Source organism: Balaenoptera musculus, chromosome 10 (genome assembly GCF_009873245.2).
Source record: "Balaenoptera musculus isolate JJ_BM4_2016_0621 chromosome 10, mBalMus1.pri.v3, whole genome shotgun sequence".
Taxonomy (NCBI): Eukaryota; Metazoa; Chordata; class Mammalia; order Artiodactyla; family Balaenopteridae; genus Balaenoptera; species Balaenoptera musculus.
Window position 1 is genome coordinate 66484351 of NC_045794.1, and position 26296 is coordinate 66510646.

Sequence of the window (26296 nt, forward strand, 5' to 3'; positions counted from 1 at the left end):
GAAAAAGAGTTCCTAAACCCTCCCTTGACAAACCTTATTGTCTGGAAATTTGATTTTCCCTTGTTGCATGTAATTCTCTGCACTGTGGGCCCTTTGGCCCCATAAAGTAGTAGTTCCCAATTCCTCTTTTGCTGTCCATTCTAATTAGAAAACAACAGGTGACTATTCTCTTGGAAAAGCAATGTGGGTAGTAAAAAGTGATACTGAATCCCAATAAGACTGTTTAAATCCTGGTTTGGCCACTTACTCTGTAGCCGCTTGCAAGTCTCTAATCTAGTGCACATGTGTTTGCTCACAGGCTTGTAGAAAGCTTGAAATGAAGTGAAATGTGTATGAACAATGCAGCAAGTTCCTGGCCTATAGTAACATTCAATAAACATTTTTCTTTTCCTTTCCTTTCCTTTCTGTGAATAATCCTTCATGAATACAAAGGCCATCTTTAGCATCCTGGTCTGTAGATAGTCCAGACTCAAGAAAACTTAGAACATAAGAGCTCAATTTATAAATGAAAATATTAATCATAGAGAATTTAGTTTCCCAGTGTCAATTAGCTAGTTAAGATTAGAACCAGAACTGTCATTGTTCTGTGTTGATCAGAGCCTTTTCTTCTTATGTTTTATCTTAGGCCTTCATTAATACAGCATTTTTAATCTAATTCAACTGCAGGTTATTTATGAGTTTCTCTAAGGTTAGAGGCAGTGTGCTGGTAAGAGAGTAGGATAAGACCAGTGTCTCACAGCTTGAATTAATGGTTTGCTTCCGGTACCAAAAGATAGGCTGCGTTGAATCAAGTATTTTAAAATGTAATCGTACCGTCTCGTGAACACAAAAGATTAAATTGATCTTCTTTCACTGGTGTACATCTCACTGTTTCTACTTTCTTTCTGCTACCACCATGCAAGTTATTTATAGCTCACAGTATAGATTTAGAGGTGTAGCGAATGGTTTCTTTACAAATTGCTTCTGTGCCCATCATGATGCTGTGAGTAATATGACTCAAGGGCCCTGTGCCACTGAATTGATTTATTTCCAGGACTTTAGCTCTCTGCATGGGCCACCAACATCTAAAATCCATATTGCTTAAATGTAGTGTTTCTAGAACCACAGTGGGAGCACAATGACAGATTTCCAGATACAGCAGGAGCTCTTATTTATAGAGCTGAACCTGCCATAATGTTCTTCCTCTTAGCCCTCACTCACATCTACTCTTCTTTCTGTGTTGTTTTTCATCTATAAGCCAAAACCCTGGGGGTTGTCCTGGATTTCTCCCTCTTGCCCTGTCCCTATATCCAAACCATCAGCAAGGCCTTTTGATTCTGAGTGTAACTCCAACTTGGTCTTATCTTCCACTGCCACTCACCTGCATCAGACCACCAACATCTAACTGATTTCTTGCACTGGGTTGGGTTTCTCAATTTAGTGCTCCAGTTTGCAACTGAAGAGCTTTTTCTAAAATGCCATTCTGAACAAATCTCCTCTGCTACAACTCCCTGAGTCCCCCAGTGTTCCCAGAATAATATCCAAATTTCTTAACACTTTGCGATCTGCCTTTTCTCCTCCCCTCTCATTTTGTTCCTTATTATTTCTCTTCTTTCACCCCTCGTCCACCCCCCACCCACCCCAGCCCTGCAAGCTTTGCTCTGGTAAATAACTTGCAGTCAGTCCTTGGTGGTCTAACGTCTCAACTTTGCACATAACTTCTATTTCTGTTAGGCTTGTCTTTCCATCTTTAACACTCTCTTCTCCCCAAAAGAAATGCATTAAGAAAGTTGGGTATGTTCAATAAATATTTGTTGAAGGACTGACCTTTGAATAGCATTCTTGGAATAAGAAAAAGATTGTAACAGAATTGCAACAGTAACATAACAGTTTTTTTCTCTTTCCTGAGTCCTCTATTTCTCTTGCTCTCTTGTTCATTTTGGGATTGCATTGTGTGATCTGCTACTTATTTTTTAAGAACACTGATCTCAATAATGGGAGTCAGAGCCTAAAATTATGTAAGTATGTATTTACTAGTCAGAAAACATTTCCTAAGCACAAAATGTCAGGGATTAGACTTTGGTCTTGCTGATACAAATGATTCTCAGAGCACACAAGAAGAACCTGATTTCAACTGCAGGCTAGGACAGTGTTTTCATATAATTACATGCACAATTCTTTTTTGAAAAATTTTGTAATATTCTTAATGTAAAGTGTTCCAAGTATCTATTGCTGTGTAAAAAATATTTACCCTAAAACCTAGTGGCTAAAAGTAACCACCATATCTCATGATTTTATGGATCAAAGATATGAGTAGAGATCAGCTAGGGATTTTGTGCTCCAAGTACTGTTGATTGAGACACTGAGAGAGGATTGTGTGGTGAATGAGCTGGTCTGGAGGCTCCAAAATGGCTTCACTCTCATGCCTGGGACTGCTGGAAGGCTGGACTCAGCTAGGACTGTTGTCCGGAACGCTTGCAAGTGGCATTTTTAGCTTGGCGGGCTCAGAGTAGTGGACCACGTTACATGGCGCCTCATGGGTTCCTGAGACAGTGTTCTGAATTTCTTAAGGCCTGTGCCTATAAACTGACAAAGCATCACTTTCACTCTTTTCTGTTACTCAAAGCCATCACAAGACAGTAGAAGAAGTATTAAACAAATTGCACCCACCTTTAATCCACCACTGTGGAGAGATTTCAAGGTTGTGGATGTAGCCTTTGGACTCTTCAATGTAATTTCTCCTTTGCTCACCATTCAGAAATGGTGTTAAGAAATTCTGTTAATATTTGAATGTGTATCTTGCCAAGATGTATATTTTTGCCCAATGTATATTATTTATTAAAAAATTAAATCACATTGTGCATTTTGTTTTACAACATTTATCTAAACAATATTTTGTGAGAATTATTTCCTATCACTAGACATTTTTCTATGGTGTTTGGTTTTGCATTACTCCTTAATATGGAATAATTCCGATTTTTTTGGACAATCTTTTAAACTCTAGTATAAACAATACTGTGGTAAACATCCTTGATGCTTAATATTTGTGAGCTCTTACAAATATTTCCTTGTGTATAGCCCTTAAAGTGGAACAACTGAGTTAGAGGCTATGCTCAACCTTTAAGAGTTTTTAGAAAGACTGCCATTTTTAAGACTTTTTATAAGAACTGCCAACTTGCCTTTCAGAAATGCTGTATTGATTTGTAGAAACACTAACACTTATATAACAAAAGTGATTGTCTTTGGCTTGTATGGGCAATCTGTCTCCCATCTACCACCTAACTGAGCTCTAGTCTTTCTGTCAATCTAGTGAATTGATTCCTGCTGTTCAGAAAGCCACAGGAATCTCTGTTATTAACCAGCCATCCTAAAACAGCTCCCATCTGTCCATCACTTTCTCCCACGTCTCTCTCAAAACCCCAAATTAAATAAACCTGATCATAAAACCTACATGATGCCCAAATATTTAAGTAAATTCTATTTGCATTGTTGTGATTCATTAACTTCTTTGTTTAAAGGTCCACACTAGCTCGCAACATCACTCAGACTAAAAACTTAAGGTTTTAAGAGGACTTTGAAGTAGTTTTACGTGAGCTGTCTCCTCACTACCTCTCTGACTTCATTTCCTGTTAATACTTTCTTCATTTGTTCTGCTTCAGTCACAATGGCTGCCTCACTGTTCCTCAAATACTCTAGGAATAAACCTACCTCGGTACCTTTGCACTTGCGGTTCCTTTCTCCTGGATTCTTTGTCCCCAGATATGTATAAGGCACATGTCCTCACTTCTTTCAAGTCTTTACTCAAATGTCACTTCTCAGGGAGTTTTTTTCTGGCTACCCAGTTTAAAATTGCAATCCCTTCCCATCGCATCTCATATCCTATTCTCATATCCTATCTGTGCTTTCTTTATGTTCTTAGTGGTTATTACTCTTTGACATGCTGTGTGTTAGACTTTTGAATGTTATTATTGTTTGTTTCCCCAGTTAAAATGTGAGCTCCACGAAGGCAGGGATTTTGGTCACTTGTTTATTGCTCTATCCCCAGTTCTAATGACAGCACCTAGCACATAATAGCTGCTCAATAAATGTTTGCTAATAAGTGGTACTACCGCCATTACTTCCATTTGCAAGTATGAGAGACTGCACTCACTCCGTGTCACAAAGGTTTTTCTTCCTCTGCTGGGATGCAGTCTGGGTGAGCTCTGTTTTCTTCTCTCCTCTGTATTCTACATGGGAACCTCATGAGTGGCACACTTATCTATGCCATTCTTCTCCTGCTCTGAAAGAACTATGCGAACCAGGACAAATGGTTTAATTTTTCTATGTTAGGCCTTAGTACTTTTCATCTGTTAAAATAATATTTCCTTTTCTCCCTATCAGCTTATAGTTGGATTAAATGCAATAATATAAACAAAAAGCACTTAGCACATGGTACATGGCATAATTCATGTTTGAAAAAATTATGTTTATTAGTTCTCTCTCCTTTTCTTCCTTCAGAAGTTTTAAGGAAAATTCATTTAGGTAACAGCTCACTAATGCAATAAGGTGGAGTGCGGCAGTAAAAACACTAAAATAATAGTGAAATGTCTGTATTAGCTTCTAATGAAGTGTGAATATAAAACATACCAAGGTAACGTATTCTTCACAGCCCTCAATTTCCTGCCATCTTCTTCCTGGTTGTCTCTTATCTAAGGAAATTATGCTGGTGAATTGCTGAGCATTGTCTTTCTAAGGTTGGACCTCTTTGGAAAGATTTCTCCAAATGAAGTGTCCAATTCTTTTCTTCAAAGAGAATGTTCTGGTTTGTTCAGTGTAGCTATTTCCCAGTCAAAATGTGACATCTGGATTTCCTGTCTGCTTAGATAACTGCTAGCCAGTTAATTATAGCCTGGGCAGTGTGAAGCAGATGTTTTTAGAACGTCTTTGAAATGGGGCTTTGGGAGTCCTTTGGAGCTTGATTAAGGACTGCAGCATGCCTGGGGCTTTCCCTAACTGGAAGCCTGTTCTGCATGTGGACCTGCTGGGAAGCCAGGGTGGTTATACAGTCTGTGTGCATGAATGTGTGAGCATGCATCTGTGTGCCTACGGTGCAGATTGATCAGTTCTTGGGTCTTGGGACGTTCAGGGGTATAAAGAGAGAAAACCAAAGTCTCTGTAACAACCATTATGGTCTTTCTCATCCCACTTTTGTCCTAACTGTGGCTCCTTATTATACTTAGATTCCTAGGAACTATCATTTTGTCTGACTGTATCCTTTGCATGTCACTACCAACAGTTCATTTTTAATGCTCTAAATGAATATCAAAATAAAGTCAGTAAGTGCTCACTTTGGCGGCACATATACTAAAATTGGAACGATATAGAGAAGATGAGCATGGCCCCTGCACAAAATAAAGACAACAAGATGCTCAAATTATTAATGTTCAAAGTATAAACTTCTATTATCTTCTTGAAGTAACTGAATGGATAATACTTTTCATTGCCCTTAAAATTCAGTCAAAATAATCATATAGAAAAATATGCTTTTCATAGTTGCTTTACAATCATAAACTACAACAAAACAGCTGAAGGTTAAAGGTTATGAATATGTAATCACTATGAAGAGATGTTTAAGAATCTCAGGAAGGATGTATAATGTCAACTTAGGCAGTAGATACTGGCAGCGCTTCAGTTTCTTGTGTCTTTATTTAAGAGTAGGTTTTATTCTCCCTTCCTTTTCCCACACTCCCTTCCTCCCAGTTATCAGAAGAACAGAGTGCCCATGTCTTTTGTAAGAATCCACACTGAGATGAGATGAAGCAGGGTGCAGTTAGAGTTTCGTTGTTGCGGGGTTTTTGTTTTTCTTTTAAGCAGCAGATACTAGAACCATTGCTAGGTATTAGAGCCACTGGAAGGTACATTTGTACGTTCTAGAGCTATCTGGTGACAAGCGGCTGAGAGGCCTTACGGGGTTGAGAAGTGTCAAGAGTTTGAACTTCAGATGATCGGAGTGCCCCTACTGATCACCTAAACTTGACAAGATATGCTTTAAAAATAGCAGATTGACTTCAGAAGCTGCTTCTCACCAGGGTGGGAAGGGGAGGGGCAGCCTCTTGAAGGGGATATCGCCTTTCCTCATGTGTCTTAGTAGCTTCTGTTCTTCTTGTCACCTTGTTACGTCGGAGTACCTTCCTTTCAGCACCTCACTCTGCAGGGTTGCTACCTGTCATCACCACTGCTGTTGTCTCACTGCTCTTGCAGGGTCGCTGAGATAAGTACTCAGACGTTTTCCAAAAGGCAAAGGGAAAAATGCTGCTAAATTTCCAAACCTGTGGATTTCCTCCCATGCTTTGATGGTGCTGTAGGGAGAATGCTCACAGCTGATAGAATGCCATGTCATAAAGTACCTCCCGATTTTTTGTCACGATATGAAAATATTTGAGAATTCTTTGTCCAACATCAGCAATGTCTTCTCCGGTGACTCGCTGCGTCTCCTTAGCGGTGACCATCTGGCTTAGCACCTTAGGCACTGGACTGTCACTCAGGAGCTGGGTTTTAAAGTTTGAGAGTTCATCTTCTGTTATTGATACCAGCTGAGACGCCATCAAAACGTGAATAATAAACTGAACTACTCTGGAAGGCAAAGAACAGTAATAAATTCTTCCCATCATTCTAAAGTGATACAAATATATGATAAATCATGGTGGAGACCAGAGTGGAAGAAATACATTCTGAGTCCTTAGGAAGATAGAAGTTTTTAATATTTTGGATTACTTTGGATCTGAATGGTTTGGCAGTTAATCCCTTGGGTGTATGTAGGTGTACATTTCAGTGTATAATATTAAGCCAGTAGTTCTGAAACTTTTTACAATCAATACCCTCTTATCTTACCCTCCATAGAGACAAATCTCATATTCAAAATATTCTGGTAACTCCAAACTTGTATTTGCCAATAATAACGAATGCATTCTTTTATAAAAAATTATCAGTTTCAGAACTTATGATTATTATGTAATAGCTGCTGTTATTCTGAGTTACAACTTGAGACAGAGAAGACAAATGTAACATTTTTGTTAATCAATGAAGGCTAATTGTGAATAAGTCTCTGGTCTTGAGGAAATGATCAGCATAAGACAAATAGCTTCCTTCCTAGGTTTTGGGCCTTCAGAAGTCCAGGAGCAACAGGTTTAAGCGAAATTTGATAAAGCATTGGTAAATTCAGTTTTAGATGCAAGGTCTCTAGGCAAATGTAGATCTTCAAAAATTAGAATATGATCCTGTTCATATATTTAAAAAAATCTTCATGTTACCTGTTCCAGAGACTAAACTATAAATAACAGAAATATTTTGCCCATTGCTGTTATTTACCCTGATAAAATAGCTTTAGATGAGTTAAAAGAAAGCATCTTTTCTAGAGATTTTTCAGTTTTTAACATATTTTGTAAAACTGTCACAGTCACGTAATTCTCCAGTCTTCATGCCTTCTGATCCACAGCTGAAAACACTAGAGAGGCCTTTCTTGTCTTTAAAAGAACCACTACTATATATATTATTCTAAATTTGTGTCCTTAAATTTTAAAAATGTCAATATCGTATAAATTACTGGACTTGTTTCATTTTTAAATAGTACATTTGCACTATTTATCTATTCATCATGCAGTGAAATTCTGTGGAGGGAGGGGGCAGTGCAGGCACTGAAGAGACGTCATGATCTCACGTTGAAATATTAAATGATAAATAATATTTATTTCTCCAGAGACTGGTTCCCCAATTACAGCATCATGCATTGGATTAGGTAATTCTAAAACACCTCCTCCAGGGCAAGCAGGAAAAAGTGTTCCAGGATACAATGGTGAGAAATTACCCTGATTACTTGAAATATGTAATGTTAATAAATTTGGTATTTTTCTGTATTTAGTGTGAATCATATTGCTTGAAACATACTAGGTGCTTAATAAGTATTTGAGTGAATGCCTTGTATTAAAAATGTCTAACTTTTTGTGATAACTTTTGTTATTAGCCAATTTGATCAAAAGTAAGATTATTGACTTCTAAGGACATGTTCTAAATGATTGTCATAATATAAGGCAAGTTAAGCATATGAATGCGAGATTAACACTTATGGAATACATGCTAGGTGCCAAGTACTTTGCATACATCTTTTCAACTAATGCTGAGGTATATTTAATTTACCAATATTATTCCCATTTTAGAGATGAGTTAGCTGGTGCCCAGAGAGACTAAATAACTTTCCTAAGGTAACACAGCTCGTTAGGTCCTGAAGACAATGCAAACCATTATGTTTTATTTTGTTTGTTTGTTTCTGTTATAAAAGCTGCAGTTTTTCCCATTATATATGCTATCTTTTAATTTAGAAGTGATGATAAAGCTTTTGAACCTTGTTGGCTAAAAAAATGAATATAAAGAGTGCGGATTCTAAAAAGAAAAATAATTTCATCCTTGCTGGCAGTATATGACAATGAGAAACACTATCTTTTCCATATTTGTTTTAAAATTATTGGTAGTGATTATAATAGTTCAGTAATCCCCTGGATTTCACCTCCTAGTTGTATGTCTTATACAAGGTGACTTGTTTAAGTTATACATTGTTACACAAATCAAACATTCAACTTCCTTATTTCTAAATGGGAATAATAATGCTATGTGCTTCATAGGGTTGCTGATGGAACACAGTGAAGCAGTAACATAGCACCTGCTGGTAGAAAGACTGAACTAAGTCTTAGCTAGTAGTGTCATTGATATTTCAGAGAAGCCAGAGGGGCTGACTTGATTTAGTCTTACACATTCATTTTACAGACAAGGAAAATGAGGTACGGAAGTTACGTTATTTGCATAAGGTCGCACAATTTAGCTTAAACCCAGCATCTAGGAACAGAATACAATTCCTGCATACAGTTTGTATTTGCATGTAAATTACAAAATTTAGAGATGTGTTTTTGCTTCTCTGATGTAAAAATATTACATTTTCCTTCTAGAACAATGACCGGTTAAGGATCATTTGGTTTAACCTAGCAGATATATTTATAAAAAGACATGTACGATTTTTTTTTAAGGGCAAAAATAGATACTCTGTGAAGTCAGTGACTTCTCCAGGCATGGAAGGGTGAATGCAGCTTTATGAAATCTTCCCTTTGAGCAGTTCTGTCATCCCTGCTCCTTTTATTAGAAAAATTGCTTTTGTGTTGAACCATTTTTCGGGGCTGATGACTGTGGGAGATGTTAACTATGTTCCCTTTCAGTGTTTCAGTACCATTTTCATATCCAGCTGTAAGAAGGAGTTAAAGCTTTGATGCCTCATGGAATTTCAGTACAGATGTTTCTCATTGTCTGAAAGCCATTGGCTTACAGACAGCACAGCTTAAACGCTAGAACTAAAGTATTTATAACCAAGGGAGTAATGACTTTATGACGCATGATTTTTATGGTTATTCAGAGATTCAAAAGTATAATGTAACATTTAATATTATACTTTTAAAAAGCCATATCCTTTTGGGAAAGGAAAGAAAATCATTTTTGTGTGAAAAACATTCAAAGTAATGTAATACTTAATTTCACATTCATTGAGTATCTTATGCAAGGTTATCACTATATTTTTTTTCAAGTAATTATTGTACAACACTATGAGAAGGGAATTTTTTCCACTTTTTAGATAGGGAAATGGGAGGGGTACTAGAGCAAGAATGTGTTCCAGGGCACATAGTAAATTGGCCACCGTACTGGGATTTGGGGAGACAAAGATGAATTATCATGGCTTCACCCTTAATGAGCTCACATCTAGTGAGGGACAGATACCTACACCGTTAATAATTGTCAGAATAGAATTTTGAAACAAAGTGCTCTGGGAACACACAGGAGCAATGAACTTTTTCTGGGGATAATGTTCTTCTTTTCTTATAGCATTTTTTAGTAGAATAACCTGGATGGATGAAGCCACATAAAGGTTCTATTAAAGCTTAAAACATGATGATATATCCTTACTCTAGTTTGTACTAAAGATGACTGCATGTGGATACAAGCTTTGGTCTCTTGAAGTCCTTCAGGATTTTAACAGTGTAGCATAGAACACATTGGGATAATATTTGGGAAGGTTAAATTGACCTTAAAGCTCATAAGTGGATATTAAGCCTTAAATCAGAAAAAGGAGTTTGCCAGGCTTTTAAATTCTTTATTTTTATTGCTTGAAATATGTTTTGTCTGTGTTTTAACACTTTATATCCTTTAATTTTTGAAAAGCTGAACATATTTTTAATATTTTTGACAGAATGGAGGGGTATGTTTGAATGGATATAAACATAGATTTTAAAATTACCAGTGTATTTGAAATACTATGTCTTTATTTAAGGGTGATTCTGAGCAAAAATTCATTATCTAATTAAAAATTAAAAACATGTACACTTTAAATTTTCATTTTTGCTTATTTATGTATGTTTGTGGTCTTACAGGAATTAAAGGATGCCTTTTTAAAGCTAGAGTTTTGGGAAGCTGAGTATAGAAAATTCGGAAACATTTAAGCCTTAAGTTTATGTGTTTTTATTCAATTATTTACTTATTTATTTATTTATTTATTTATATTTTACTTTGCAGTTATGATTTTGGATGACAACATGCAAAAACTGAAGGCTCGGTGTTTAGGAAACATTGTGGTAAAGTAAGCAAAATTTTCAGTGCTACTATTTAAAAGAGCAAGAATTGGTATGTAAAATTAAGAAAAAAATAGAGTGGTTGCAATGATATTACTAGTGAAGAGGTTCCAGAAAAAGCTTGTAAATTGTTTGAGAATACTCAATGCCAGCTGTTGTAATTTTAACATGGAAGCCCCATAAAGTGGAACCAATTTAGATAGGACTTGTAAAAAGATAAATCTTGCATCTTTTAAAAAATATTTCTGATTATACGAGTAATGCATAGATGATAAAAGTAACTTAAGTACCAAAAATATAAAGAAGTAAATAAAGTTTCTATACTCTGACCCTTCAGTAATACAGTGTTAATTTTGTAATATATATGACTTTCCACTTTTTGAAATGCATTTTAGGTTGTTGGAACAACTTGGTTTATTCTCATGTATTCTTGTTTTTCCTTAACCCTGTCTCGCAAGCATTTTAAATTTTACTCTGCCTTTTAAAAATGTTTATTCCCTTTTTAGGCCTCTTAGTCTTTTTTGAATATTTATGATTATAAATAATGCAGTATTGAACATCCTTTTTGTGTTGTCTTTTCTTCTTTTCTGATAATGACAATAGTACTGAATAAATTTCTAAAAGTGTAATTACTGGGTTAGATAATAGTACAATATATAATCCCTGACTCATCAAGTACCACAATTTCTTGCTAGCAGTTTTTATCATTGTTCATTTGATAGACAAAGTGCTAAAATTTGTAGTAAAAATATTCAAACGTACTTTCATTAAATCAGTACTTTAAAATTGTTAAGCTAGCAGAAGCTGAATTGGAAGTTGATTAAGCTGGAGACACACAGTATGTGACATTTTAATAATTGATACAGGTAGCTTTATTGCTTCTGATTAGCATGATATTGGCATCTCTACTGATATGCCTTAAGTAGTAGAATTTGCCAGAATGAGCTATTATGAATAAAGAACATTGCATGTGGTTTTAAAAAAGTTTTATTTTCCTATTTATTTAAAAGAATTCTTATTACTTGGCATTCTCAGATTGGTATAAGATTTTTCTCAGGTTAATAAAACATTTTAAGTTCTTTGAAAATTAAATGAAAAATAGTTATTTTAAAAAGAATGTATTTTTTCAAGTAGAGATACTTTAACCTTATAAAAGGCTAGTAGAGGAGATGCACTTTATGTATATTTCTTCTCAGATTTTTATTGTTATCAGTAAACATGTGAACACTTTATTACTTTTTTTAATTTAAATTTTAAGACGTTGCTGGCAAATGGAAAAATTAATACTGAATATACCATTTCTATTCATATTTTTCTGAATCAGAATCCATATTAACATAGAGCTGATTGAAATCTTACCTGTGAGGGGGAAAATTGTTGGGGACAAGAGGAAGGCTTGCTAAATGATTAATCTGAACAAGATTGTGGATGGATGCTTAACTAGCTTAGGGAAGCACATGGTTTGTGAGAGCTTTTTTTTTTTTTTTTTTTTTTTTTAAATTTTATTTATTTATTTATTTTTGGCTGTGTTGGGTCTTCGTTTCTGTGCGAGGGCTTTCTCTAGTTGCGGCAAGTGGGGGCCACTCTTCATCGCGGTGCGCAGGCCTCTCACTATCGCGGCCTCTCTTGTTGCGGAGCACAGGCTCCAGACGCGCAGGCTCAGTAATTGTGGCTCACAGGCCCAGTTGCTCTGCGGCATGTGGGATCTTCCCAGACCAGGGCTCGAACCCGTGTCCCCTGCATTGGCAGGCAGATTCTCAACCACTGCGCCACCAGGGAAGCCCTGTGAGAGCTTTTAAAAGCACTCTAGCAGCTTGCATTTTATATAACCCCTAACTCTAAGTGAGTCATCTATTTCATAAAGCAATGTTTGCAAGATCCCAAAGGTGGCATTTGATGCCAGTAGAGTTTTAAACCCGTCATGCATCCTGTCACTCTAATTATCAGTGGCCTCACCCCACATCCATTCAGAAATAATAAAGCACATAAACTATAATTTTTTTCTCATAGCCATTAGTGTTACTTCAAGTACTTGAAAATAACAGAACTATTTGTTGCCTTAAAACATTCTGTGCTTTAGGTTGTTGCCAATTCAGAAAGATTTTCTTCCCTCTCTATTCCTAAACAGGGAATGTTATTGTACAGATCTCGGACTCTGAGATTTCATTATAAATTATTTGATGATACAATATATTATGACATGCAGTGGACTTTGATTCATCCCTTAAGTTAATAGTGAAACTAGGTATTTGAAAATATTATGTATATATAATTATATTCAAAAAGTAAGGTAGAAATAATGAGGAAAAAAAGTTACCACCAAGATCTCTCTTTTTGTAATAGAACAGTCTTGAAACCTTATTTCAGGAACTCACTTTTATCTGTGAGAGCAAGGATTTCCTTTTGAAAACCCTCATCTCCAGTAGCCATTCCAGTCTAACTCATTGACCTGAAAATTTTTCATGTATCCCAATAGCTGCTTGCAGTATGCATAGGATGTTTTTGTATTTAATCAAGAAGACTTGCTTGTATCCATCTATAGCTATTCTGTATGCTTTGAAGGGACACACATCATTCATCCAGAATGGAAAATGGCTGATGAATGCTTCTTAAGAGCACATAATAGATATATGTTTAATTGAATTAAGGGAAGGAAAAAAAGCACACCTTCTTGCCTTAATAAAAATTACCATGGTTTAAAAAAGCAGTGTGTAATTTGAGAAGAGAATAATTTTTTCCATGTAGACTATATTCTAAAGGTCTGTGATCTGAAAAGCAGGGTCCTTTCCAGGGACCAGCTACCTGAGTCCCCAGAACCACTTGGTGGACTTTTAAAGGTGTTTGATGAGAGATTATATATGGTGTCCAGGGTTCACAAAATATCTGAAATTCTAATGTTTAAGAAACTTGAAAAATTTATAATCAAAATGAATATATATTTAATTGAAAATCTATAAACTTTAACATCATAACAACTTCATTGTCAGTTTAGTCTTCATAAATTTTTCATTTTATCTGCAAACAATTTTTAGGTTGTATTTTCTTACTTCCCGTGATTCCTGAGTATGTACAGTGATTGCTAAGAAATAATAACCAATGGTAAACTGTAGGTGTGGCTTCTTGCCGTATGATTTCAAAAGCAAAAATATAACCTTTTCTTTTTCAGAAAAAGTTCTAGTTTATATGGTGTATTGCTATATTATACTATCTTTGCATGGATATGAGGTGAGGCCATCAATAATAAGAATGACTCGGTCCCTAAGAGGCTTAAAACGGAGCTGGCGTTGAAAGCTACCGTGGGGAGAGACCGCCAGCCAGAGATAGATGTCCATTCTTCTCCATTATTCATGCCCATGCTTTTCTTTATTACTTGTATAATAATTAAGTGGAATATTCTTTGAAAGAAAAATATTCCCTAATGCTACTTATGTTCACTAATTATACCTGTAGTGATTAGAAAGAATAGAGGGAAAAAGCTGCGTAGAATATTTGAAATGTATGGGGTTCAAACTACATTAAAGTAAGTCAGCAAAAATATTACATCTCACTGTTTTAATCCCAAATTTGTTTGTTTTTTGTAAATACAGTTATAGCTTCTTGTTTCACTGTAAAATCTGTTACAAATAGTGTAAATAACATTTGAAATTATCTTTCTCTGGCAGTTTCTTTAAAATCTGAAGCTATAATCATATTTCTAAGTTTTGCAAGGTACTAAGCATAATGATTCGTTTTATCATGTTAAGATGACTCATCCCCAAACCAGAAATAATGGTATGTGGTAATTTTGATAAAACCTCTTGATCCACTTCAGCTCTTTTAACTCCTTTGCTAAGGCTTTCTAGAAATCTCTGTTTTCCTCCTCTGGGGATCCCTAAACTAGAAGGTAGACATTTAAGTGATTCCTAAACTACTGTAGACCCTAGGATGTAATAAACATCAGTCTTGCAGTTCTTGTAGATTACTTGCTTTCAAAGGATTTATCTTTCTAGTAGAAGAGAAAACTGCATGCCTGCATGGTAGAAAATTCTTTTGATTTTGAAACTTAACGCCAGGCAGTTAATTTTGTGGGAAAGTTATGATACCTGAATTGCTATGAATACAAAATGTTCATGAATTTTAGAAGGTGCTTCTGTAATTGCAACCAGAGCTTCAAAGTGCAGAAATATGAGTCAGTAATTTCCAGGCAACACCGTGCAGGGCATGAGAGAAAAGGTTAACTGCAGTGCCTTCCTCAGTACCACAGTGCTCACTGTTGTTAAAGCCATAGGTCTCTGACTCTTCCTGATTCGTGGGCACACATTTTTCCCTGACCAGACACGGTTGTTGCCGTTGGAAGTGCAGCTTGTCTGCCTCCTGCTGTGTCCCGCTGGCCTGTGCCCTGCAGGCAGTGATGGGGTGCCAGGGAGCTGGATGGCCTTGTCTAAGTGGCTTTTACTCTGGTGCCTGCCGATTTCTCAGCCTCCAGATATTGAACACTTGGTCCTTAATGATGTTTGTTCACATCCTTATAGTTTTGCAGGAGTGATTTGGTCACTTATTGTGCTGCTGTTTGGGAGAGGATCAGTACGGCTTTCCTTCACCAGTGTATCCTTTGAATAAACCAAGGATGTCGTGTAATTGTAATCCCATTCCTTTCTAAATCTGCTATGCAGATTTTAGTATGATCTTTTATTAGTCTTACAACAACACTGTGCGGTAGGCAGTGGGACAGATATTATCTCATTTTCGACATGGGAATCTGAACATCATTAGTAGTTACACAGCTAGAACTCACATTTCTAACCCAGTTGTTTGTCTGCCCAGAGAGAAAGAAATTATGGCCTAATCAGTCTCTTCTGGGGAGATGAAAAGTAGCTTCGTAGGAAAATCACAAGTAGGAGCCTAAAGACCTTGTAGGAAATACTGGGAGTGCAAAGTTGGGATCTAACTCCAGAATTCTCTAGGGAACAGGAGTTTTGTCTTCAATTTACAGTATTTGTGGTGCAAATGGGGATTCCTGATGGAGCAGTGAGTACAGACCGTCCTTTATCCGGGATTGGAGGCATCTAGAAGTTTTATTTATTTCAGATTGGTCAGGGATGTTTACCTTCTACAGTGATGGACATTCTCTTCCTTCATTAGCTATTTAAGGATTTCTCTATGATACCTCCCCCTCAACACACACACACACACACACACACACACACACACACACCCCACATTACTGCTGCCTCAGTTATTTCTCTTACCGTTTAAGAATGTTCTCTTTGGAAAGGATTTTCTCTAAGAGAAACTCCTCATTCACAATTGGATAGTTTGTAACAAAACTCACCTTTTCACTCTGTTTGGGAAGAGTTAGGAAAGGTGTCACAGGGTGGTAACATTTGGTCTTGTATTTGAAGGATGAGGATAAGCATTTCCCAACATATTTCTTAGTATTTTCAGAAAATTTCCTTCCTTCTGCCAGTCCAATGAATTTTTATGTTATTGTAACTACAGAAAAAAAAAGTACTTTTTCTAGAACTTTAGAAATAGAGCCCCAGTGCACTCACTATTCCAGAAGGAAAACCTGCATTTATTATAGAATAATCATTAGGTTAGCAACAAGAAAAGCGTTAATTTCAAATACTGCAAAAAAAATTCTGCTCTAGTTCATATACACCTAACTTCTTTCTGGAGATTATTGCTTCTCTTCTCACATGTTTTACTTCATATATATATGAAGTACATATATATATATAAAGCAATAATATATATATAAAGCAACTATATATATATATGTATATATATATATATATATGTACACACTTCCAATTCTGGAACTCCCTTTTCTGCTTTTCTTTAGGACCAATAAATGGCATTTTCCAAGGTACCTTCTTTAGAGTCTCTTTTCAATATTGAAATAACATCTGAATTTTTAGACACCAGACTTTATTAGTGAAGAATGGATAGCATTCTCTTATTTTATCCTACTAATTACCAATTGTGATTTCATATCTTGCTTTCCAGCCTGTTCCTCAGTTGGACTTGGGGATAATGAAGAAGTTTTCTAGGGGCATCTCAAAAATGACTTGGGACCAGACACATATGCCATTTGCAGCAGGTCCATACCTTGGCTGGTGATAAAAACTTCCCTTCCAAGAGTTCCTGGCAGTATAGGATTTAACCATCTGCTGTAAAACTTGCCTGACAAATATCTTAAATGTTTACATTTTGATGTTATGTCATTAATTTAGTGGAATAGACATCATTCATTACAGTCTTTCTCCCTATATGTATTCTAAAAATTACTAAATTTCTTGTAAATACACAATATTCCAGGATCTCCACGCATCTCAGATAATAGTTTATATATTCTTTCCATTAATGTCTAACACAGTGATTTTAGGAATACCAAGCAGTCAACAAATACTTGACTGAATAAAGAAAATGCATGAGTTAATGCATGCATCCATGAATGAATAAATAAATTAGATGATCAAATAATTCCTCTGGTGTTTTCTTCTCTAACTCTCAAATCTCCACCCTCTCTCCATTGGCTACTCTGCTCAACTATCCCCATCCTAAATCAGCCTGCCTCTGCATTAAACCCTGACGTACATCTCTCCTTCCAGTCACCTGCAAACTTTTAAAAAGTATAGTCTAACCTTACTGCCTGCACTTACTTTCCTGCTTACTCCTTGATCACTCCAGTTCTTTCGGCTCCACTCTGCAGAAATGGCGATCCTGGGGGAGATTCACAGCATCTCAGTCCCTAAGTTCCATGACCTCTGTTGAATCCACTTTCAAACAAAATTTGCACTTCACTTGACCTTGTTGAACGCTCAGTCATTATTAAAACTCTGCTCTGGAGGCCCCTCACATACTATCCTGGTTCTCATACAGTTGTGATTTGGTTATTTTTGTTCATGGTCTTTTTTTCCCTTGGTCCCTCTTTAATACTGTGTTTGGCCTTGGATTTCTCCTTCCTATTCTGTAATCTCTTCCTGGATATACCCTTGCTATGTTATACTTAATTCCCAAGGTCTATAGGTATATCCAAACTTATGCAGACCTTTCTCACAGATGATATAAAAATCCCTACTGTCCCTGTTCTTCAGAAAATATATGCAGATATTTAAAGTTTTGTGCAACAGCTGAGAAAGCTGGTATCCTTAAAGCTTATTATTTATTTGTTTACTTATTTTGGAGGATGGCTACCTCTACTTGTAATCCTCTAGGCTTTAATTAATTATAAGAATATAATCTATATGTTACTAATTGCTAGTACCAAATTTTTTTCAGGAAGTAGGAGAAAACACAGATTATCAGGCCATCTTCTTTTAAGAATGGAGATTGCAAACTTAACCACCTTCTGGGAAGTGTCAGATTTCCTTTTCTCTCCAGTAACACCCTTACCAGAAAATGCTAAACTCTTGGTCTCACGTGCACACACTCAATTAGGTACATTCTAGGCCACCAGGAAACTCAGCTCACATTCGATACACTAAGTACTAACTCATTTGGATTATTATTGCAAACACTCAGAAGTCTCTATTGTGAAGAGGCAGTGCGTGGGTGCTGGTGAACCAGAATCTTAGATTTGGGGTAGATAAAACAGATGAGACACTTCTTTAACAATATGCCCTTCTGTATGCATTGTTCTTTGTATGGGCAGTGTTTTGTGTTTACGGATTTGGATCAGGATTTCTGTGTGTCTGTGTATCTGTGGAACTAAGGAACAACTGCTGCCACTTGACCTGGTGTGTGCATTCAAATTTATCTCAGACCGCACCACTCTCTGTTGTCCCCAGTACAGCCTGAATGTTAGTTGCCATTTATTATCACAGTGGCCTTTTTATTCTTATTGTAGGGAGGTATTTTCTTATACCCAAGCGTCTGTTAAAAGAATATCCCCATGAAACACAGAAAGAACTATATATTGTGGTACATTTTTGGGGAAACAACTGAAAATTATTTCTTACTTAATATGCAAGCGGAATGCATCTCTGTCAGGTTTATTGTTCTAGTTGTATATTTTGAGTATAGTCGGCTTCACTCATTAGTGTTTCCTCTTGTGGCCCATGTTGGCTTTTGATTTGTCATTTCTTCTTAGCGTCCTCTTCATTTGTTTACCCTCAGCATCCTGTAAATGCTGCTAAATAAATGATTTTTAGTGGTTGCCATATTCACATTGTATTTCAATGTTTAATGATGATTTTTACACTTGTTATAAAAATATTAACAATTAAAACAAACAGATAAAGTGAAATTATATACAAGGTTCATTCGAAAGATTAACATAGAAAAATCAGGTGAAAGGACCTGAAGGGATCATCTGCTTCAGCTTGCTGCCTTCCTGCAGGTTTAGTGATGAACAGTAAGAGTAACAACAGCAACAGCAACAATATAGCAGCATCTCTGTAGTTTTGGGGTTTTTTTGCAGGTTACAAAATGCTTTCTCATGCATTTTATGAAATTACGTGAGGTCCAGAAACGCTGATGTAGCCTTTTTTCCTCCATCTTAAAATATTACAAAAAGAAGATCTAGCAAGGGAGGACCTATGGGTAGGCCAGACATAGAGGAAATGGGCAATCCCAGCTGGGCAGCGGATCCCACTGGTAACAGCATTTTCTGCCTGACAGAATGTGAGAATACAGTTCAGTGTCTCAGAAGTCTAATATTGGGGTAGAAGGTGTGTGATGTTGCCTCATGTTGGCAGTAACCATGTCTACTTCATTTTCCATTTTCTCACATCTGCCCTGTGAAGTCACCGCTTCACTTGGTGTTTTTTGTGAGTACAGGAGGGTAGGGTTTTGAAAATCTTTAAGTTTTACAGATTTCTAAATTTCCAAACTATAAAGCATCTAAAAAGTTTCCTGAAAATACACTGAGCGGTTATTTTTGTTAGGTAATACTTCCTACAGGGAACCGATATGAGAATTCATTTGTTTATATAAAGATAGATAGATAGACAGATGGATGATAGATAAAGATTAAGCCCTTGTTGTGTGTATAACACCTGTTTCATACTACGGAGGAATGAAAGAAATATAAGAGGAAATTGATTGAAAAGAACAGATATACGCTACCTTCTACTTTATATGCTCACCTATCTTCATGTGTTCATAGGGATGAGAAATCTCATAGGTCTCGATGCTCATGAAAAGAAAGAACAGAAGAGAGAAGAGTGAGAGGGAATTCTCAGAGTGGGGAGGCACATTGATTGTGAAGATAAGACTGTTCATGGGATGTTTAATTGGAACATCTTATCACAAAGAGACTGGCAAAGGTGGCAGTTGGTACCTTGATACTTCAAAAAAATAGATTTGTTTGCCTATGGTGGAAGGATATTTCTCTCAAAAAGTAATTCAGTGATGCATTTTTGGTTCCTTTTTGCAGATGTTATGCTTCTTACTGAAACAATGATTGATGCTAATAACTATTTGAATGCCAAATGTGTGTACCTTTTGTGCCCTTCCCAGAAACCACAGTCATCCCTTCGTGACTTTGCTATGTCATGGTCAACCACTTCAGCCTCAGTTAGACATGATCTGTCCAGTGGATTTAGGGGTTACAATTCAATGTGGGATTTGAATTGTAATTGTCCATCACAGTGAAAAACTGTTAGTTGTAATCAATCTGTCTTTATTACCACTTTCATCATAATTCTCACTGCTCTGTTTTTATATAAGGTTGCCATTACCACCTGGAGGTTTTTCAGGACTCTGGAAGAATCAGGAGGCATTCAAGCATTTATACTTTGAAAAATTTCCTGTAAGAACTTTATTGTACTTTTTTAAAAAATCATCTTACACACTTCTCTCTAGTTCTTGCCTATTAAGTTGAGCGGCTGGCTTTTAGAATCATGGATCACAAAGCAACTTTTAAAGGTTATTTGGACCAGTTTCCAGATCTCAGGGATAAGAATGCCCAAACCTCAAATGTCTAAATAAGTCATTTTAATAGTTTTTATCAATCTCTGGGCATAGTAATTTCTCCGTTTCTCTTAGCAGCTTTTTCTGAAATTTAACAGCCTTTCATATCAAGAAAGGTTTTGTTAAACTAAAACTTCTGGGGACTTTCTGTATGATTTCTCACATTGGATCCCTCTGCACAGACTGAGAACATCTGATCAGAACTGGACACTGTCATTAGAACCTCTTTACCTCCTTTCCGCTGGTTATGTGAGCAAAATTTGTTCTGCTTGCCAGAAGTTGTATTTTTAAAAATCCCTTTAGCTATTACTGACATTCTTTCCTGAGTGTCCTCTGAGTTCTTTATTTTATAATACAGATACAGGGTAGAGACTGTGTTCTCATCACCTAACCTCCAGTGTTCTGGATAACAAAAAGTATCTTTCTGTGTTCTGTTTTATCATTTACCTATTACTCTGTGGTTTGTGTTTATAACAGCACGTAATTGATAATACGCGAAAGGGTCCCACTATCATCTTTCTGCTGTTTCTTCGCTTCTGTTTCTTTCCCTGAGAGATATACCTGGTCCTCATTATACACTGGGTAAAAAAGAATGAATGATTAGAATTTCATTTTTAAAAAAGGTGAGTCTATTTAGCATTCTATCTTTATTATTTGTGAGTGAAGGACAGCTAACCTAATCAACTAGAAAAATGACAAGAATTAAAATAGCTTCCTTTAGAAAGACATCTCAGGGTTAAATGACCTCAGTAGCCAAGATTAAACGTGCCCCAAGGGACTGTGGCAGAGAAGATTTGTCAGTAGAGTTGACTCCAATCAGCCCAATCTATCTGCCTGATGGGCCACAGTCAAATCATCAGAGTACTGATGTGATTAATTACAACCTGACAGTGGCTCATAATATGTGCATGTGGTTTTCAACATGACCACCTTTAACACTGAAAGCTCCTTCAAAGCCCCATAAACCATAGTTTATGATTAAACTATATGTAGTGAATCTATACTCTGTCTTGTTACCCTGACCTCAACCCTTTCCTCTAAGGACTTAATAACAGCACAGAAGGGTTCTATAACTTGCCCACAGTTTAGAAGTCACAGAGCTGACATTTGGTCCCATATATTCTGGCTCCAGAGCCCATGTCTTAACTTTACTCTCTGATAGTAATTGCAGTAAGAGCTGCCAATCATTCAGGGCTCATGATGTGCCAGGGTCTGCCCTCTTTATATGCCCCATCTCATGTATGCGTCTCACAGCCTTATAAGGTATGGTCCATTACCCTATTTAATAGATGAGCATACTGAGTCTTAGGAAGATTTAGAAACACAAATAGTGACTCACCTGGATTTGTCCTGAAGCCCATGCTTGTAACACAGGTATTAATGTAACTCAGAAGCATTAGGGGAAGTAATATTTATTTCTTTCTACTTCTTATTCTTCTTGATTTTTCATTCTATTGTGATATATGGACCAGTGAAGATGTACTGCTACTCTTGAGCTGATTAAAATTTAAATTTTATACTTACTATTTAACTATATTTCACTGAAGCTCCAGTGCAATCCAAATCTATGTTAACAAACTAGTGGTCTATTTTGTAATTATTCATAGAGAGCTTTAATGCTTTTAAAAATTAACACAATTAAAGAAGAAATCTATCAAAGAACTACTTTGCAATATGAAAGTATACTGGAAATATTGAGCTATTACTTCTCCATTAAAAGGAAGAAATTGGGTTCATAAACTTTACAACTCTCAGTTCAAACACTTAACGTGAACATATATAAGAACACTTTTATTCCTGGCTGTTAGGGGAGCAGAGAGATTCTAGTAGGCTTTCAAAATCAAAAATAATTTAATTCCATAGGCTAGTTATGAAAAAATTCAAATGAATATAGTAAACCTATTTCTATCACATTTTATATTTTACCAAGCTTAAAAATGATTACATTACCTAATACTACAGGCTAATCAGACATTATTTATTCTTATTTTCAGGGATACTATGACACCATGGATGCTGGTTACATGGATGAAGAAGGTTACATATATGTTATGTCTCGAGTTGATGACGTGATAAATGTTGCAGGTCACAGGATTTCTGCAGGTGCCATTGAAGAGGTATGGATGACTGTTGGTCTTTTATTCCAGGTAGTGTTTAGGGACAGAACTGAGCTGAAGTCAGTGTTGAGGTTATGTCATTCCACTTGGAAAATTTCCAGACCCTTCCTTTGAAGCATAGGCTCGGTTGGTCACTCTGGTATTTCTCTCACCTCACTTTCTCTCCTGTGGATTTTCCTGTTCTCCAAATTCCCCTGATTCCTGCCTGAGTGGTAGAGAGGAATTATAAGCACTTACATATATTTGTAATTTATGGGAGAGTCTATATACATTTGCTTCTTGATCCTTGCTACTTGATTGCTTCTAGCTTCTTGATTTGCGGCTGTTGATAACCAGGTTTACATATAGTCTTTGCTGGGTGTGTGATTTAAACATTTTATTGTACTCTTAAATCCTGAGAATTTTCTTCCAATGTAAATTACACAAAGTCCCCAGAAGAGTATTTTAAAATGTTTTCAATTTTTTTTACCTTAAAATAGAGTAAAATCCTCCTTTTTATTGTATAATACTATGAGTTTTTTACTTATTGTATAGATTCTTGTAGCCATCACCAAGAACCAGGATACAGAAAAATTTCAACACTGCCAAAGAATTTCCCCATAATGTCACCTTTTTATTCTGACCCTCCCCACCCCTAACCCCTGGGAATGACTAATTTTCTTTTTTTTTTGTTCCTATGTTTTTGCATTCTCTAGAATCTCATATAAATGGAGTAATACAGTATGTAACCTTTGGAGACTGGGCTGTGTCATTTAGGAAAGTGCATTTGAGATCCATTCAAGTTGTGTGTATGTCGATTATTTGTCCTTTTATGTTGCCGTGCGGTATTCCACTGTGTGGACGTACTAACCCATTTATGTTTCCTTTACCCATTAGAGGATAATTTAAGTGCTTCTAGTTTGAGGCAGTTATAAATAATGCTGCCATATACATTCAAGTTCAGGTTTTTGTGCAAAAATTAGTTTTCATTTCTCTAGGATAAAGGCCTGTAGTGAGTTTGCTGGTTTACATGTTAAGTGTATGTTTAGGCTTATAAGAAACTGCCAAACTGTTCTCTAGAGCGTCTGTGCCATTTTATATTCCCACCCATAGTGTCTGAGGGCTCCTGTTTCTTCCCATCTTCATTAGTACTCAGAATTGCCATTATTCTTTATTTAAATCATCCTAATAGATGTGTAAAGGTATCTCATTGTGCTTTTAATTTGATTGTCTGTAATGACTAAAATGTTGGAAACCTTTTCTTGTGTTTATTTGCCATCCATGTATCTTCTTTGGCATTAAAATCTTCTGCCCATCTTTTTAAAAATTGGGTTGTTTTTCTTATTGTTCAGTTTTGAGAGTTTTTAAGGTATTCTGAATACAAGTCCTTTGTTTGATATGCAGTTTGCAAATATGTATTTTTTTCCTGTCTGTGACTGGTCTTTTTATTCTCTTAAAAGTGCTCTTAATAGAGCAAAGGTGTGTTTCATATTGATGAAGTCTAATGCACCATTTTTTTCTTTTATAGATGATAATATTTATCAAAGAACTCTTTCCTAACCCAAGGTCATACTTTCTTCTTTGTTTTCACCTAAAATTTTATAGTTTTACATTTAGTTTTATTGTTTTACATTTTATATCAATTTACATTTACATTTTGAGGGGTTTTTTTGTATATAGTGCAAGATATAGGTTGAGGATTTTTTTTTTAATGTGGATGCCAATCCTTCAATATGTTATTTGTTGCAAAGACTGGACTTTCTCCATTGAATTGCCTTTGCACCTTTGTAAAAAATTAGCTGACAGTATTTGAGTGGGTCTATTTCTAGAGTATCTCTTGTTTTATTGATCTGTGTGTTTATCTTTTCACCAATACTATTCTGTCTTGATACTTTATAGAATGTCTTAGAGTTGAATAGTGTCCACTAGTTTCAAAATCACTCCACTTTTCAAAAATCGTTGTGGATATTCTGTTCCTTTACTTTTCCATATATATTTTAGAATGAGCTTTTCTATAGTTAAAATAAATCCTGCATGGATTCTGATTGGGATTGTGTGAAATCTGTAGATCGAGTTGAGAAAAATTGGTATCTGGACTATACTGAATTGTCCAATTCATGAACTTTGTACGTCTTTCCATTTATTTAGGTATTTTTTGATATGCTTCACTGACATTTTATACTTTTTAGTATGCAGATTCTGAACATATTTTCTTTTTTTTTAATTTATTTTTTTATACAGCAGGTTCTTATTAGTGATCCATTTTATACATATTAGTGTATATATGTCAATCCCAATCTCCCAGTTCATCACTTCACCACCACCACCCCCCCACCAGCCGCTTTCCCCCCTTGGTGTCCATACGTTTGTTCTCTACATCTCTGTCTCTATTTCTGCCCTGCAAACCGGTTCATCTGTACCATTTTTCTAGGTTCCACATATATGCGTTAATATACAATATTTGTTTTTCTCTTTCTGACTTACTTCACTCTGTATGACAGTCTCTAGATTCATCCACGTCTCTACAAATGACCCAATTTCTGAACATGTTTTCTTAATTTATACCTAAGTATTTAGTTTTCTGAACTATTGTAAATAGAATTTTTTTTAAATTTTGGTTTCCAAATTTTCATTGCTAGTGGATATAGAACTGCTATTGACTTTTATGAACTGATATGTATCTTATGATCTTGTTAAATTCATTTATTAGTTCTAAGAGTTGTGTGTATGTGTGTGTGTGTATTTCTTGGGATTTCCTGTGTGGACAGTCATGCTGTCTGTGAATAGAGATAGTTTTATTGCTTTCTTTCCAATCTGAATGTCTTTTATTTCTTTCTCTTGCCTTTTTGAACTGGTTAGAACCTCCACTATGATGTTGAGTAAGAGTGATGAGAGCAGTTACCCTCATCTTGTTCCTGATCTTAGGGTAAAAGCATTCAATATCTTACCGTTAAGAATGATGCTACCTGTAGATGTTTCTGTAGATGGCCTTTATCAAATGAGGAAGTTTCCTTCTATTACTAATTTGCTGGGGTTTTTTCTATTTTTTTTTTTTTATCTTGAAAGAATGTTACATTTTGTCACATGCTTTTTCTGCTTTTATTGATATGATTGTGTGGGTTTTCTTTTTAAGCCTGTTAATATGGTGAATCACATTAATTAATTTTCAACTGTTGAACCAGCCTTGCATTGCTTGGGATATACCTCACTTAGTTGCAATGTATTATTGTTTTAATATATTGATTTTTTAAAAAATTTATAGTAATTTTTGTTGATCGGAATTTGGCTTTGTGTGGTAATCATGTTTTTAATAGTGTTTGTATCATTTATCTTTTTCCATCCTTTCCTTTTTAATATATCTAGATCATTACGTCTCCTGTGGCCTTTCTGTAGATAACATATAGTTGGGTCTTGTTCTTATTTTAATCCAATTTTACAATTTCTATCTTTTAACTGGTGTTTTTAAGACCATTAACATTTAACTTAAGTATTGATATATTTATATTTATGTCTCCAGGTTTATTATTGGTTTCCTTCTTGCCTTTTCTCTTTTTTAATTCCCTCATGTTACATTTTCTCCCTTCTTTTAAGTCATTTGGTTCTTTTTTTGTAGCTTCTATCTATTTCTTTGCTGAGAACTTCTTCATTCATTCCAAGGCTGCTTGCCCATACTTTCTGGGCCAC

General features: G+C 35.8%; 1 protein-coding gene and 1 non-coding gene across 8 annotated transcripts in view; both read left to right on the plus strand.

Annotated features, from left to right (window-relative positions):
* ACSS3 (acyl-CoA synthetase short chain family member 3) overlaps positions 1-26296 on the plus strand; it is a 142953-nt gene that overhangs the window by 105718 nt on the left and 10939 nt on the right. For all 7 annotated transcript variants that reach the window (XR_005021577.1, XM_036867014.1, XM_036867019.1 and 4 more), the window contains 4 exons: positions 7715-7810; positions 10564-10627; positions 20274-20355; positions 22511-22633. Coding sequence is in view for 6 of the 7 variants with exons in the window: in XM_036867014.1 (XP_036722909.1) it covers positions 7715-7810; positions 10564-10627; positions 20274-20355; positions 22511-22633 (365 nt within the window). In the remaining variant the exon portion in view is untranslated. The remainder of the gene's footprint in view (positions 1-7714; positions 7811-10563; positions 10628-20273; positions 20356-22510; positions 22634-26296) is intronic.
* Positions 5299-5400, plus strand: LOC118902894. Its single transcript, XR_005021615.1, has one exon. It is a non-coding gene; the product is annotated as a U6 spliceosomal RNA (small nuclear RNA).